General features: G+C 34.1%; 1 protein-coding gene across 3 annotated transcripts; it reads right to left on the bottom strand.

Annotated features, from left to right (window-relative positions):
- Positions 1-70: 70 nt before the first annotated feature.
- Positions 71-5,205, bottom strand: LOC122404272 (atypical kinase COQ8B, mitochondrial). Of its 3 annotated transcripts, none has more exons than XM_043408208.1 (12): positions 4,990-5,205; positions 4,358-4,574; positions 2,850-3,386; positions 2,563-2,782; positions 2,379-2,503; positions 1,563-1,647; positions 1,367-1,482; positions 1,123-1,285; positions 860-1,062; positions 577-729; positions 397-497; positions 71-321 (listed from the first exon to the last, which is right to left on the bottom strand). In XM_043408208.1, the coding sequence occupies exons 2-12, from the start codon at positions 4,547-4,549 to the stop codon at positions 147-149; spliced, it is 2,070 nt and encodes a 689-aa protein (XP_043264143.1). In that variant the 5' UTR covers positions 4,550-4,574; positions 4,990-5,205; the 3' UTR covers positions 71-146. The 3 variants fall into 3 exon arrangements, with proteins under 3 accessions (XP_043264143.1, XP_043264144.1, XP_043264146.1); XM_043408209.1 differs by lacking the exon at positions 4,990-5,205 and adding an exon at positions 4,675-4,724; XM_043408211.1 differs by lacking the exon at positions 4,990-5,205 and having other exon boundaries at positions 4,369-4,504.
- Between the last annotated feature and the right edge of the window lie 11,499 nt (positions 5,206-16,704).

Genomic DNA, 16,704 nt, shown 5'->3' with positions numbered 1-16,704 from the left:
AATAATTTATAATACGTTTTTTTAAAGCAGATGTATAAATATATAAATAAAATATCAAAATAGCGGTTTATTTAATTTTAAAGATATTTATGTTTAATTAATAATACGTATTTAATTAAAATCTACTTATTTACAATTAAGTTAGGTTATCCAAATTTATAATTCGTATATATTTCACGGAACATATCGCGACAATTTATTTTAACTTTGAGCTTAGCACAAAGTAAGAAAATTCCTGACAACTTCCTGTGTAGGCTGTATATCTCTTCGGGCGGAGGGCAAAGTCTGTTATCCAGTATCGTTGGAACTAGTGACTGCATTCTAAAATTAATTATATATTTTATATATCCATAAATAAAAGCGAAAGATTTGAAACTTAACGCAAATTGATTTTACCGTTTGGTCACATTCTGTCCTCCAAAATCATAGTATTCATGATTTTTATCGAATACTTGTCCTAAAACCATCACTGCATCTACATGAGCTTCCTCCATAATCTAACGTTAATACAAAACAAATTTATAAACATGAATACAATGCATTTTATTTACTATTTTAATATTAGGAAATTTTTACTTTAGATTCATATCCTGTAAGAAATCCCATTTCTTTGGATAAATTTAAAATTTTATCACGGTCACCTTCACTAGCAGCATAAATTATTTCTATGTATTTGTCCATAAACGATTTTTCGTACTCTCGAGACGCACCAAAATCTAGTAATACTAACTGAAAATTACATAAAACAGAAATATGATATTTAAGGCTTTCGCAGCCTGAGTTTATACTAAAATAGAAATATGTAATTAATTATAATAAGAACTATAATGCCACTATATTAAAATATTTAAATACAAACCTGTTTTGTATTAGTATTATAAAAAAAATTCGACCAATTTGGATCTGTTTGCATATAGCGGAAAACAAATAATTCTTTGAGACACAAATGCATTATCAATTTGCAAATATGTTCTCTGACTTCCGTATCCATATTTGTACATTTATCTACCGGAATACCTTCTACCATCTCAGTTGTGAAAACTTGATACGTCGACAGCTCGTCTAAATATAAAATTAAGTAACTGTTCCAATATACGGTCTATTAACTTTTTTAATTCATACCTATTACTGCAGGAACATAATAATCCGAATAAGGCTCCACGAATCTTTTATATTTCTTTGTACATTCCGCTTCTCTTACGTAATCAACTTCCCATGCAAGTTCTCGTTTCGCAACTTCCACTAGATTATCTATAAACATACCTTTTGGAAAAATATCCCAAACCTATGGAAATTAACTAATTTCTTATCATTTTGTTGAAAACTAAAAACGGGAAAGAATAAAACATACAACATATATTATTACCTTTAGTATGCCTACTAAATTTTCAACATCGCTTTGAATTCCCGTAGCTACACCAGGATATTGAATCTTAATTGCTACGTCCTGACCATTTAATAAAGTACCATGATGCACTTGGCCTGTAAGTTTTTTGCGATACTAAATGTTCTTGGAAATGATTTCGCATTATTTTATTTTTTTGATTGTTAAAGGTATTTACCAATAGAAGCAGCAGCGAATGGTTTATCTTCGAACGTAGCTAATTTTTTTCTCCAATCGTGTCCAAGTTCACCGATCAATACTTTCTAAAAATAATTTAGGAAGTCGTAAGAGATACGCTAAATAGGTCAGTTTTAGTAACTGTCTTTATTGAGATTAGAAAAAATTGTTTAAATTGATTCCTCGTCTTATTTTACGTATAAAAGATAAGAAAGAAAATCATTGAAAATTCAATAGTTTTCAAGACATTTTTCTTTCTTTGAAAATTGGCAATAAATATTCAAACGTGTCACCATTACGTTGTACACATTTTCCTATCCCTTTGATTATGTTTTTCATTATACTATTTAATTGTTCGCTGCTGATGTCTAAACAATTATGCGTAATTCTGTCCTTTAACTTATTCACTAAAGTTAAAGGTTACGAGCAAATCTTATAAATTATTATCTCTTGAAACGGAGCTATTTCAAACTGAATTGTATATTTCTAAATGAGAGAAATAATTAAACAGCCTAGTAAATAGCTAATTACGGTATAGGACTTGAAGGAGCAGGAAGCCACATGCATTAATTTTTACATGTAAAAAAGCTGCAAGTTACATTTTCCTATTATCTAATCGAGTTCAAATTTTATATAAATTAGAACCATACAGGAAGGGGACTGTTTTACACGTAAAAGTTCGAAACTTGTTTTCTCGTTATAGTTAAGGAATCGTTTCAAAGAATGAGACGAAGAAATTCTGAGATCAAAAAATAAGGACCATCGTAATATACGTACGTATACAGTAGTTTTTATGTTATTAAAGCGAGTTAAATACCTCAACTTGCCACGTTGGCATAAAATCAGCACTCTGTCTAACTCGTTCAAAAACTTTTTGTAATTCGGGATTAATAGTGTTCTCATCTTGAATACTTAAAATTTGTCCAATTTTCAAGGCTGCACCTGCAATAAAGCAATTATGGGACATCCAGAAATATAATACATATATTACTGATATTTACCTCTTACTTTACACAAAGTTGAAACTATTCTTTCTGCATTTGCCTTTGTAAGAAACATATTATCAAACGTGTCTCCAAGACTTTGTCTTTTTAACCCGAATGTTCTGCGTGTATACTCTGCTACTGTACCAACGCCAAGACCAATTCCTAACGTTCCAAAGCTTATCATTCTCTGCAATCTGGTAGATGGAACTTTTTGTGCTTTTGCATTAGACGATAGCTTTACAACAAAGATTGATCCGTTAGTCGTAACATAGAAATTATGTGAAATGTATAAAATAACTTACAGTTTGTTTTGGTTTAACAGATGATCTAACTTGAGGTTTCTCTGAGATTTTTACATTTTCCTTTGCTTGTTCTACTAATACCCGAGGATCAACTTCTGACGCAATATTTTCTTTTGTATTCTGATTTTTTATACTCTGTTCATGTTCAATTTCTAATCTTCTTAAAATTTCTTTATCTTTATCTGAAAGTTCGATCTTAGGTATTTCATCTTCCAGCTTGGTAATTGTTTCAATTTTTTCTTTCACAGTTGTATATTTTCTTATCAGAGGTTTATCTCGTTTTCCTAGTACATTATTCGCACCATCAGATTTAACATTCTGTTGTAAACTTGCAGCATTCGTTTCAATCGGTACTTCTTTCGGATCTTTCGCAGGATTGTAAACATACAACTTAGTTTTGTTGTGTTTCGTAGGATCGAATTGGTCCGTTGGCATCCCCATGGTTTCATTACTTTTTATTTTAATAAATTCCATTATGCCCTTTTCAACGATATTTATTCGTTCTGCTACTTCTTTGAGTTCTCTTGCCACTTGACTCTGCATATGCAAACGTAATAAAAAGAAAATTATAATATGTTTACAAAGTTGATATAATTTGATAAACAACATATAATATATATCACTTTATACAAAAATCATATATTATATATGTTACAAATAAACGCACAGGTAACCCTTCTATAACACGGTAGATAGGTTTCTAGAAAATGTCGTGTTGTGTGAAACCGTGTTATATGAGATCCAGAGCCAGTATAAAAAGGGGAGTTACGTTCCGTAAACTTATTAAAAACAAATATTTTCTTTAATTCTACGTAAGCAACTAAATTTTTTATGAAAAATATAAATATATGTATAACACAAAACAAAAAATATTATTTTAATTTAAAGCAACCTTAATTTAATAAATTATAATTTGTTTATGCAGGGTGTTTGGCCAAAAGGAACAACTTTTTCAATATTATTAGAATTTCTACATAGTCTCCATTAAAATACACGTTGTTTGCATTTTGAAAAATTAATCCAATCCGTTCAAGAGTTATAACGTTTTAAAGATTCGCATGAAATTTCAGGGAAGCATTTCTTGGCCTCACATTAGATTTTCGGTAAAGAATTTTTTTCTCGAAAACAGTGCAGTAAAAGTACAGTGTTATAAGTAGACTGCGGATGTTTATGCATTTATGGGAAATTTTAATCCTCAAAAAAACTACAGAATGCATTTAATATGCAAAAATATAAGAAATACTTAAAGTAAGATACGAATTATTATATTTAGGGGTTGAGACAGCCCTACGCGAAGCTTCCGTTTGTTTAATTCTATTAATAAAAATATGAATTTGCATAAAGATCCGCAGTCTAGTTATAAGATACAGTGTCGTAGGAGAGTTCTCGCAATTTATGAATCGTGTTACAGCGAAACCGTGTTACAAGATGCCGTGTTGTAGGAGGGCTACCTGTAATTGATTTTCATTAATTATAGAGGTAATATTTTATATAGTTTTGCAACTTACAGGAACCTTACTTGGTTCTATATTATTTAATTTCTTTATACCATTAGCTAAACAATTATCTGCGCCAGCTTTCAAACTTGATGTTTGTATTAAATGCTTAACTGCATCTTCTTGATGCTTTATGACGGCATTAGTTACTATCTTAACTCCTCTGAGTACACCGATGAGATCAGACATCCATGGTTGAGACATTTCTATGATGAATTTTAACTAAAAACTGACAATTAAAAGATTCATTGTGATAATATTTTTCATACAAATTAGGAGAATATTTAAACAATTTTATTTATACTGTGTTTTAGTTTAAATTTTGTTACTTTGTAAAAGAACGTAGTAAATAATTCTTGTTAAATTATTAAGGAACGGTACGAACTCAGAAACTGACGTATTTGCATACAAATAGTAATGTCTATATCGCGTACTTAAAATAGACGTGGACCTTGGAAGGCACAAATAAGGTTATAGTAAAATGTGTTAATAATTTTCACTATTTCGAAGTTTTTCGTACTAGTTTAATGAAATTTGTGTGTAGTAATAGTTTCTCGTAACGATATATAATTTATTAATACGAATTTTTTAAATACTCATACAATTTAAAAATATTCGCATAAGACTGCAATTATACTACTTACATATAATACAATCTTTTTCCTAGAACTTTGTGAGCACGTGTTTCCGTCCTGTATCATTTTCTTTATAAAGTGTCATTTAATTAGGATCGAAAAGTATAAAAATATACATCATATTTGTTACAGTTATTATAATTATTCCGTAAAGTTAGTAAATATAGAAAGTTTTCCCCCTACGGTAAAAGTGGATGTCAGTATCTTGCAGGATTGCAATTTCTCGCAAATATAACGTTTATTACTACAGACCAAACAGAACACTGAAATCGTATCGCGTACAACGTTCCAATATTTAATTTAGTCTAAGACTTTTACTAACTTTTTTTATAACTTTCCTATATTCGTTTTTAACGAAATTATATTGTATACTAAAATTATTTTGCAATTTAATTTAATAAACGTATTACAGAATAATTTCTGAGCTTTATAATTATATTAATTTATTAACTTCTTTTTATGTCCTATTTCTTTTACCATATGAAGTTAATTTTAGACATAATATTTCTTAAAGAACGATACTTTGTAACAGAAATTTAAAACAGAGTAAGTTCCTCCATTTCTATATTCTTTAACCTTTATGTCAACAGCAACATACCCGGGTATATTTTGCGTTTTCAAATCGCTATATCTTGGAAACTAGTAATCGGATCGACCTGAAATTTCATGATATCCTCAACAAAAGTGTTTTACACCATATTCCCAAGTCTGAGTGGGATTGGACAACCAGGACCATAGTTATTGTTAATTGAAAAGTAAACTTTATTTTTCATCAAATTCTTAAAATAGTACAAGAATATAATGATAATATAATAAAATAATACATATAAAATAAAAAATTTATGAATAAATTGGAAATTATTAAGTTTTTAACTACATCTATTGCATTGCGGCATATTAGTAGAATGTTCTGCGCACACGGGTCTTTTGCATAATGTGCAGGCTTTCCTTGTTGGGCGACGTTTGGCGCATACGTAACAATTACCCTTTGTTTTGATTCTGCCCGTACTGTCACGTTCTTCCTCGCCTCCTACTGCAGCATCCATTATCCTCAAGGGATCGCCGTTTATTGCTTCAATGGCGTTGCGTGTAGAGAATATTCTGGATATTCGACTATTATTGGTTCTTACTTCTATTTCAGGTTTCGTCAGTTGTTCACTAAGTTGATGAAGGAACATCCTACGCCGGCTTGTAGAAGCCTTCTGGTCTGGGTTCTTTTCCACGTAAATTATGTACGCAGCAAAGGCAGCCACATCCAGAATATTATAAAAAAATGCCAAAGGCCATCTATTCGTTCGCCGCTTAGTTGAATATTCTGCCAGGCATTTATCCATGTTATCAACGCCACCTTTGGTTTTGTTGTAATCTAATATCATTAGTGGCTTCTTGTTTGGACCTTCTACTTCGGTTGTGTAATGCATTGTTGAAAGGACCACAACTGATTTATTTTTCTTCTGCACGTAGGAACACATGGTAATATTGTTGCTGAAACCAAATATGGTGGATTCCACTGCACGTCCTTTTGCAATAGGAAATTGTGGTGCCACAAATGTTCGTCTTTTATTTACTGTGCCCAACATCGATAATTTTAAAAATATACATCATATTTGTTACAGTTATTATAATTATTCCATAAAGTTAGTAAATATAGAAAGTTTTCCCCCTACGGTAAAAGTGGATGTCAGTATCTTGCAGGATTGCAATTTCTTGCAAATATAACGTTTATTACTACAGACCAAACAGAACACTGAAATCGTATCGCGTACAACGTTCCAATATTTAATTCAGTCTAAGACTTTTACTAACTTTTTTTATAACTTTCCTATATTCGTTTTTAACGAAATTATATTGTATACTAAAATTATTTCGCAATTTAATTTAATAAACGTATTACAGAATAATTTCTGAACTTTATAATTATATTAATTTATTAACTTATTTATATGTCCTATTTCTTTTACCATATAAAGTTAATTTTAGACATAATATTTCTTAAAGAACGATACTTTGTAACAGAAATTTAAAACAGAGCAAGTTCCTCCATTTCTATATTCTTTAACCTTTATGTCAACAGCAACATATCCGGGTATATTTTGCGTTTTCAAATCGCTATATCTTGGAAACTAGTAATCGGATCGACCTGAAATTTCATGATATCCTCAACAAAAGTGTTTTACACCATATTCCCAAGTCTGAGTGGGATTGGACAACCAGGACCATAGTTATGGTTAATTGAAAAGTAAACTTTATTTTTCATCAAATTTTTAAAATAGTACAAGAATATAATGATAATATAATAAAATAATACATATAAAATAAAAAATTTATGAATAAATTGGAAATTATTAAGTTTTTAACTACATCTATTGCATTGCGGCATATTAGTAGAATGTTCTGCGCACACGGGTCTTTTGCATAATGTGCAGGCTTTCCTTGTTGGGCGACGTTTGGCGCATACGTAACAATTACCCTTTGTTTTGATTCTGCCCGTACTGTCACGTTCTTCCTCGCCTCCTACTGCAGCATCCATTATCCTCAAGGGACCGCCGTTTATTGCTTCAATGGCGTTGCGTGTAGAGAATATTCTGGATATTCGACTATTATTGGTTCTTACTTCTATTTCAGGTTTCGTCAGTTGTTCACTAAGTTGATGAAGGAACATCCTACGCCGGCTTGTAGAAGCTTTCAGGTCTGGGTTCTTCTCCACGTAAATTATGTACGCAGCAAAGGCAGCCACATCCAGAATATTATAAAAAAATGCCAAAGGCCATCTATTCGTTCGCCGCTTAGTTGAATATTCTGCCAGGCATTTATCCATGTTATCAACGCCACCTTTGGTTTTGTTGTAATCTAATATCATTAGTGGCTTCTTGTTTGGACCTTCTACTTCGGTTGTGTAATGCATTGTTGAAAGGACCACAACTGATTTATTTTTCTTCTGCACGTAGGAACACATGGTAATATTGTTGCTGAAACCAAATATGGTGGATTCCACTGCACGTCCTTTTGCAATAGGAAATTGTGGTGCCACAAATGTTCGTCTTTTATTTACTGTGCCCAACATCGATAATTTTAAAAATATACATCATATTTGTTACAGTTATTATAATTATTCCATAAAGTTAGTAAATATAGAAAGTTTTCCCCCTACGGTAAAAGTGGATGTCAGTATCTTGCAGGATTGCAATTTCTTGCAAATATAACGTTTATTACTACAGACCAAACAGAACACTGAAATCGTATCGCGTACAACGTTCCAATATTTAATTCAGTCTAAGACTTTTACTAACTTTTTTTATAACTTTCCTATATTCGTTTTTAACGAAATTATATTGTATACTAAAATTATTTCGCAATTTAATTTAATAAACGTATTACAGAATAATTTCTGAACTTTATAATTATATTAATTTATTAACTTATTTATATGTCCTATTTCTTTTACCATATAAAGTTAATTTTAGACATAATATTTCTTAAAGAACGATACTTTGTAACAGAAATTTAAAACAGAGCAAGTTCCTCCATTTCTATATTCTTTAACCTTTATGTCAACAGCAACATATCCGGGTATATTTTGCGTTTTCAAATCGCTATATCTTGGAAACTAGTAATCGGATCGACCTGAAATTTCATGATATCCTCAACAAAAGTGTTTTACACCATATTCCCAAGTCTGAGTGGGATTGGACAACCAGGACCATAGTTATGGTTAATTGAAAAGTAAACTTTATTTTTCATCAAATTTTTAAAATAGTACAAGAATATAATGATAATATAATAAAATAATACATATAAAATAAAAATTTATGAATAAATTGGAAATTATTAAGTTTTTAACTACATCTATTGCATTGCGGCATATTAGTAGAATGTTCTGCGCACACGGGTCTTTTGCATAATGTGCAGGCTTTCCTTGTTGGGCGACGTTTGGCGCATACGTAACAATTACCCTTTGTTTTGATTCTGCCCGTACTGTCACGTTCTTCCTCGCCTCCTACTGCAGCATCCATTATCCTCAAGGGACCGCCGTTTATTGCTTCAATGGCGTTGCGTGTAGAGAATATTCTGGATATTCGACTATTATTGGTTCTTACTTCTATTTCAGGTTTCGTCAGTTGTTCACTAAGTTGATGAAGGAACATCCTACGCCGGCTTGTAGAAGCCTTCAGGTCTGGGTTCTTCTCCACGTAAATTATGTACGCAGCAAAGGCAGCCACATCCAGAATATTATAAAAAAATGCCAAAGGCCATCTATTCGTTCGCCGCTTAGTTGAATATTCTGCCAGGCATTTATCCATGTTATCAACGCCACCTTTGGTTTTGTTGTAATCTAATATCATTAGTGGCTTCTTGTTTGGACCTTCTACTTCGGTTGTGTAATGCATTGTTGAAAGGACCACAACTGATTTATTTTTCTTCTGCACGTAGGAACACATGGTAATATTGTTGCTGAAACCAAATATGGTGGATTCCACTGCACGTCCTTTTGCAATAGGAAATTGTGGTGCCACAAATGTTCGTCTTTTATTTACTGTGCCCAACATCGATAATTTTAAAAATATACATCATATTTGTTACAGTTATTATAATTATTCCATAAAGTTAGTAAATATAGAAAGTTTTCCCCCTACGGTAAAAGTGGATGTCAGTATCTTGCAGGATTGCAATTTCTTGCAAATATAACGTTTATTACTACAGACCAAACAGAACACTGAAATCGTATCGCGTACAACGTTCCAGTATTTAATTCAGTCTAAGACTTTTACTAACTTTTTTTATAACTTTCCTATATTCGTTTTTAACGAAATTATATTGTATACTAAAATTATTTCGCAATTTAATTTAATAAACGTATTACATAATAATTTCTGAACTTTATAATTATATTAATTTATTAACTTATTTATATGTCCTATTTCTTTTACCATATGAAGTTAATTTTAGACATAATATTTCTTAAAGAACGATACTTTGTAACAGAAATTTAAAACAGAGTAAGTTCCTCCATTTCTATATTCTTTAACCTTTATGTCAACAGCAACATATCCGGGTATATTTTGCGTTTTCAAATCGCTATATCTTGGAAACTAGTAATCGGATCGACCTGAAATTTCATGATATCCTCAACAAAAGTGTTTTACACCATATTCCCAAGTCTGAGTGGGATTGGACAACCAGGACCATAGTTATGGTTAATTGAAAAGTAAACTTTATTTTTCATCAAATTTTTAAAATAGTACAAGAATATAATGATAATATAATAAAATAATACATATAAAATAAAAAATTTATGAATAAATTGGAAATTATTAAGTTTTTAACTACATCTATTGCATTGCGGCATATTAGTAGAATGTTCTGCGCACACGGGTCTTTTGCATAATGTGCAGGCTTTCCTTGTTGGGCGACGTTTGGCGCATACGTAACAATTACCCTTTGTTTTGATTCTGCCCGTACTGTCACGTTCTTCCTCGCCTCCTACTGCAGCATCCATTATCCTCAAGGGATCGCCGTTTATTGCTTCAATGGCGTTGCGTGTAGAGAATATTCTGGATATTCGACTATTATTGGTTCTTACTTCTATTTCAGGTTTCGTCAGTTGTTCACTAAGTTGATGAAGGAACATCCTACGCCGGCTTGTAGAAGCCTTCAGGTCTGGGTTCTTTTCCACGTAAATTATGTACGCAGCAAAGGCAGCCACATCCAGAATATTATAAAAAAATGCCAAAGGCCATCTATTCGTTCGCCGCTTAGTTGAATATTCTGCCAGGCATTTATCCATGTTATCAACGCCACCTTTGGTTTTGTTGTAATCTAATATCATTAGTGGCTTCTTGTTTGGACCTTCTACTTCGGTTGTGTAATGCATTGTTGAAAGGACCACAACTGATTTATTTTTCTTCTGCACGTAGGAACACATGGAAATATTGTTGCTGAAACCAAATATGGTGGATTCCACTGCACGTCCTTTTGCAATAGGAAATTGTGGTGCCACAAATGTTCGTCTTTTATTTACTGTGCCCAACATCGATAATTTTAAAAATATACATCATATTTGTTACAGTTATTATAATTATTCCATAAAGTTAGTAAATATAGAAAGTTTTCCCCCTACGGTAAAAGTGGATGTCAGTATCTTGCAGGATTGCAATTTCTTGCAAATATAACGTTTATTACTACAGACCAAACAGAACACTGAAATCGTATCGCGTACAACGTTCCAGTATTTAATTCAGTCTAAGACTTTTACTAACTTTTTTTATAACTTTCCTATATTCGTTTTTAACGAAATTATATTGTATACTAAAATTATTTCGCAATTTAATTTAATAAACGTATTACATAATAATTTCTGAACTTTATAATTATATTAATTTATTAACTTATTTATATGTCCTATTTCTTTTACCATATGAAGTTAATTTTAGACATAATATTTCTTAAAGAACGATACTTTGTAACAGAAATTTAAAACAGAGTAAGTTCCTCCATTTCTATATTCTTTAACCTTTATGTCAACAGCAACATATCCGGGTATATTTTGCGTTTTCAAATCGCTATATCTTGGAAACTAGTAATCGGATCGACCTGAAATTTCATGATATCCTCAACAAAAGTGTTTTACACCATATTCCCAAGTCTGAGTGGGATTGGACAACCAGGACCATAGTTATGGTTAATTGAAAAGTAAACTTTATTTTTCATCAAATTCTTAAAATAGTACAAGAATATAATGATAATATAATAAAATAATACATATAAAATAAAAAATTTATGAATAAATTGGAAATTATTAAGTTTTTAACTACATCTATTGCATTGCGGCATATTAGTAGAATGTTCTGCGCACACGGGTCTTTTGCATAATGTGCAGGCTTTCCTTGTTGGGCGACGTTTGGCGCATACGTAACAATTACCCTTTGTTTTGATTCTGCCCGTACTGTCACGTTCTTCCTCGCCTCCTACTGCAGCATCCATTATCCTCAAGGGATCGCCGTTTATTGCTTCAATGGCGTTGCGTGTAGAGAATATTCTGGATATTCGACTATTATTGGTTCTTACTTCTATTTCAGGTTTCGTCAGTTGTTCACTAAGTTGATGAAGGAACATCCTACGCCGGCTTGTAGAAGCCTTCAGGTCTGGGTTCTTTTCCACGTAAATTATGTACGCAGCAAAGGCAGCCACATCCAGAATATTATAAAAAAATGCCAAAGGCCATCTATTCGTTCGCCGCTTAGTTGAATATTCTGCCAGGCATTTATCCATGTTATCAACGCCACCTTTGGTTTTGTTGTAATCTAATATCATTAGTGGCTTCTTGTTTGGACTTTCTACTTCGGTTGTGTAATGCATTGTTGAAAGGACCACAACTGATTTATTTTTCTTCTGCACGTAGGAACACATGGTAATATTGTTGCTGAAACCAAATATGGTGGATTCCACTGCACGTCCTTTTGCAATAGGAAATTGTGGTGCCACAAATGTTCGTCTTTTATTTACTGTGCCCAACATCGATAATTTGCTGTCCATCATCAAACTTTTTGCCAAATTGTAGCTGGTGAAGAAATTATCGCACACAATGTTTCGCCCACTTCCACGGAAAAGATTGACGCACAAATCCTTCACCACTCTTTCACCTACGTTTTTTCCCCGTTGACCGGACGCCGCCATTCCCGTGTAGATTTGTCCCTTCAATGGATAAGACGAAATGGAGTCGCATACCCACCACACTTTTATTCCATATTTAGCGGATTTTGATGGTATGTATTGCGTGAAACCAGTACCACCATGGAAAGGATACAGTTGTTCGTCAACAGTGACGTTGGCTCCTGCTACATAATTGCTATGTAGATTGCAGTTCAGCATCAAAAAAATGTCCATTATTGCTGCTGCTTTGTCAGTTTGTTTGCGTTGCTGGCGTATGTTTCCTCAGGGAGGAAATACTGTATATTCATTTACTGTCCTAAACCCTCCTATCAGATCCCACATGTTTGTACCTAAACAAATCTTTTTGCATATATTCAGATACCACCACCATAAAGTGTGATCTAAGAAACTCATTATTTATACATTAAAATAACATATTTCTCAAACCTTTTTTCACATACTTAAAATAAACATATTTTCCAAGAACATAACAATAAAAAGTTAGCCAGATTAAAAGAAATGTGTTAATTATTCACATTTTTGTCACAACGCCATGCCATTTCCGATACAAAATGTATGTGCATACCCGGGTATGCTGTTGTTGACGTACGTATAATTTTTCTGCTGTTGACATAAAGGTTAAATGTAAATTCAGTTTTTCGTTTTCAAGGTCATTTCAAGGTTATTGAATTAGTTTTGTTATTATCCATTGAATAATTATTTTTTGGTTTACTATACTACAGTCGATTGTGGCTATACATTTTTTATTAAATATCATTAAAGGCACTGATCTTTACTGTTGTGCAGGTCCTAGTAACTTAAAGTTCAAGGCAGGAATTAACAGATTCAAGGAACTTAAAACTTAGAAACTAAAATTAAATTAGACGAAAATTGAATAAGTTTTTGCTGAACAAACTCTGGTTAAGAAGTAATATAATATGCTGATTTTTAGTTCTTCGTTGCTAACATAAATAATACACCTTCGTTTTACATCAATCACATAATTATATGGGTTAAATATCATTGATTTTATAATAAAATAATATTGCAATTACATGAAGTGTTCTGTAGGGAGCATTAGTAACTCCCTAGTTACTCCCGCAGATGGCGCGAGTGGCGCCGATGCCTGTAGTGGTTTGTATTGTCCCCAGGAGGAAGAAATATGCAAACTGCTGCGGTAAATAAAACTCTTTATTCTTTCGTACTACACGTCGTTTATTAACTGACGATACCGAGAGGAGAGCTTGAACTAACGCTTCCTTTTGTGTCTTGTTGCGCGTCCGGCGGCGTATTTCCGAAACTTCGTAGGGAATTCGGCGGAGAACGCTGCCCGTGGAGTGCTAAGGCACTCTGCTCCTTGGACGCGGGAGTTTCAAACGGAGATCGCTAGATAAGGAAAATAATAAATGGATACAAGGATTTGAACACACGTAAATAGTACTTTAATTAACTCAATAAAGGAATATAAAACAAAACAACCAAGATTTCGCAGGAATCTTGTAACCCGTTCGTACACTTCCGCTCTCTTAATTCAAGATGCATCTCTCTTTGCCGATTCAACTCTATTAACTAACTCAAATAATACAAGTACGATCTCGCTTAAGTTACAATGATACGTCCGTTCACTTTCGATCTCCGGAATCAAGTGTCGCTCTGCCGGCCGGTCGAGCGTAGGGCCCACACGTAGGCCCCTCCAGATCGTCCCTTCCTTTGTTCGGGCCGGGCGCAAAACTCTCGCACGCGCGTTCCTCGGCACACCCCCGATCCCTCGAGAACGGTCCTCTGCAGCACGTGGCCGTTATCGGCTTTCCCACGCAGCCCGTTTCCGGCTATCGATAGCGCACGGCCCAAGTTCCAGGAATTATACACTTAGGAGAAGGGATCAAAGGGGAGCTCACGACGATCCAAACATCCGTCTCCAATAAATTATTGGCTAATCTATGACCCGAAGTGAAGTCATTAAAAGAATCTCTAACCACTTTTAAACCTTAGAATTGGCGCGGACTCCACTCTGTCTCCCTTTCCTATTACATTCGTGTAATCTGATTTAAACCTCGCGCCCCCCAGAGCTTCTGCTACACGGCGCCAGGCGGCGACCACAACAGTCTTACGAGGCGCGCGTCTTATTATCTAAACTTACCAACTACTTATTCTAAAATCCCTAACATGTGACTAGAAACTAACTAACCTAACTTAACCTAGTTGACTTAAGATGGCGCGTCGACCGCCGGCGACACTGGCCGCTGGTCGCTACTGTCGCGTATTTTAGCGGGGAATTTGAGATAAGAACGCGGGTTGGTGCTCGTGGAGCGCAGAACCGCTCTGCTTGTCGGAGTGTGGGAATTTAATAATAAAACTAGACAAGAGAACTCTTTCGTTAGGTAACTTCGTACTTTATTCTACTGGTCCGAAGGCCGGTTAGAGACGCAATGACATAAGAAAAATCGTAGCGTTTCGAAGTCACCTCCGAGGTCCTCGCCGAAGTCGTTGGCCAAATCCTCCTAGTCCTCCCATAGATCCTCGTAGTCCAATCAGGGTGAAGGACGCATCAGATCCAAGCGGTAGGCCGTCCTTCCGATGCACGCACGCCCCCGCGAATCGGCGTCTAACTTTCCCTCCGTCTTCGGGTGGTGGTGGGAACTCGGTGGAGTCGCGCTTTTCCGTTACACAGCGGGGTGCCCACGTGGGAAGAGAAAGTAGGCTCTGCTCCGAGGATCGAGGGAACAACCCTTGAAGGAAATTTATGACTTCCTTAGCGTCGCCAGCATTTCTGGAGTCGATCGACGCTCCTAAGACTAACAAAAGGACAAGGCCTTTTCAAGAGGTTACGTGACTTACAAGAAACTCGCGATTCGTTTCGGGGTCTGCTAATTGGTGTCCTCTTCCTGTTTTCGAGCTCTACCCAAGATCTTTCCCACGCGTGCCACCAGCATCGCGCATCCTTAACAATATTCTCTCAATCACGCATAACCATCCGCTTTTGAATTTCGCTCCTAATTTACCTATCGATTATTATATTTCTGGGGCTACGTTCGCGTGGTCACGCAACACCTCCCTCCAGTGTGGCCAGATCTGGCATAATTGAGTGCATCGAAATCGACAACAGTGACGACGAACTTCCTTAGCGTCTAACGGAATGGTGGGGATAGCAGGCATACACTACCGCACGAGCCACGTGTACGTGAGCTCGGCACTTCGCACAACTTCGGCAAATCGATAAAGAACGCTAGTGTGAGCCTTTCCTTCTTGCTCTTGTAAAAGACAAAACAACTGAAATACGACCTCGCGATAATCGGCATACGATTCCAAGTCTCGACTGCCCCAGCATTTTTACTTTCCGACCTATATGTAAGGTATAAGGAAATTTATAAAGTATTATAATGAAAAAAAATTTTGAAGTTTTTTTTTAGCGGAAATACACGTTTTAGAACCCCCTGATCATATTGTGACTATTGAAAAAAAAGACATTTTTTTTGTTCCTCAACGACTAACAATAAGTGAATTGTAATAACGAAAAAAAAATTTCGAAATTTTTTTTTAGCGGAAATACACGTTTTGGGACCCCCTGATCATATTGTGACTATTGAAAAAAACGATATTATTTTTTGTTCCTATGCTATTAACATGAATGCATTAAACGACTTAGTGAATTTCAATAACGAAAAAAATATTTCGAAATTTTTTTTTAGCGGAAATACACGTTTTAGGACCCCCTCATCATATTGTGACTACTACAAAAAAACATATTTTTTTTTTGTTCCTATGCTATTGACATGATTGCGTCTAAACGGCTGAATGAATTTCAATGAAACTTAACATTTAAGTTTTATGTTCTCGTTTTAAGGTCTCATTATATTTTAAGCGTGATCAGCTCCCATATAATGATGATTATACGTTTTTAGTTTTATAATTATTTCGATACATACACATCATTTGTAACAAATTTTTAAAGCGATTTATATAAATCTTAAGAAGGATTAAGATCAAATATATTTTTCTCCTATCTTTCCTAGACAGGAAAAATTGAACGAAATCTTATGCCTTGCATATCTACTTAAACCATATAAAAAACGT

Source organism: Colletes gigas, unplaced genomic scaffold (assembly GCF_013123115.1).
Source record: "Colletes gigas isolate AHSC1104 unplaced genomic scaffold, ASM1312311v1 Colletes_gigas_Sc00145, whole genome shotgun sequence".
Taxonomy (NCBI): domain Eukaryota; kingdom Metazoa; phylum Arthropoda; class Insecta; order Hymenoptera; family Colletidae; genus Colletes; species Colletes gigas.
The sequence above is the reverse complement of the archived record's forward strand: the minus strand, read 5'-3'. Positions and strand labels throughout refer to the sequence as shown.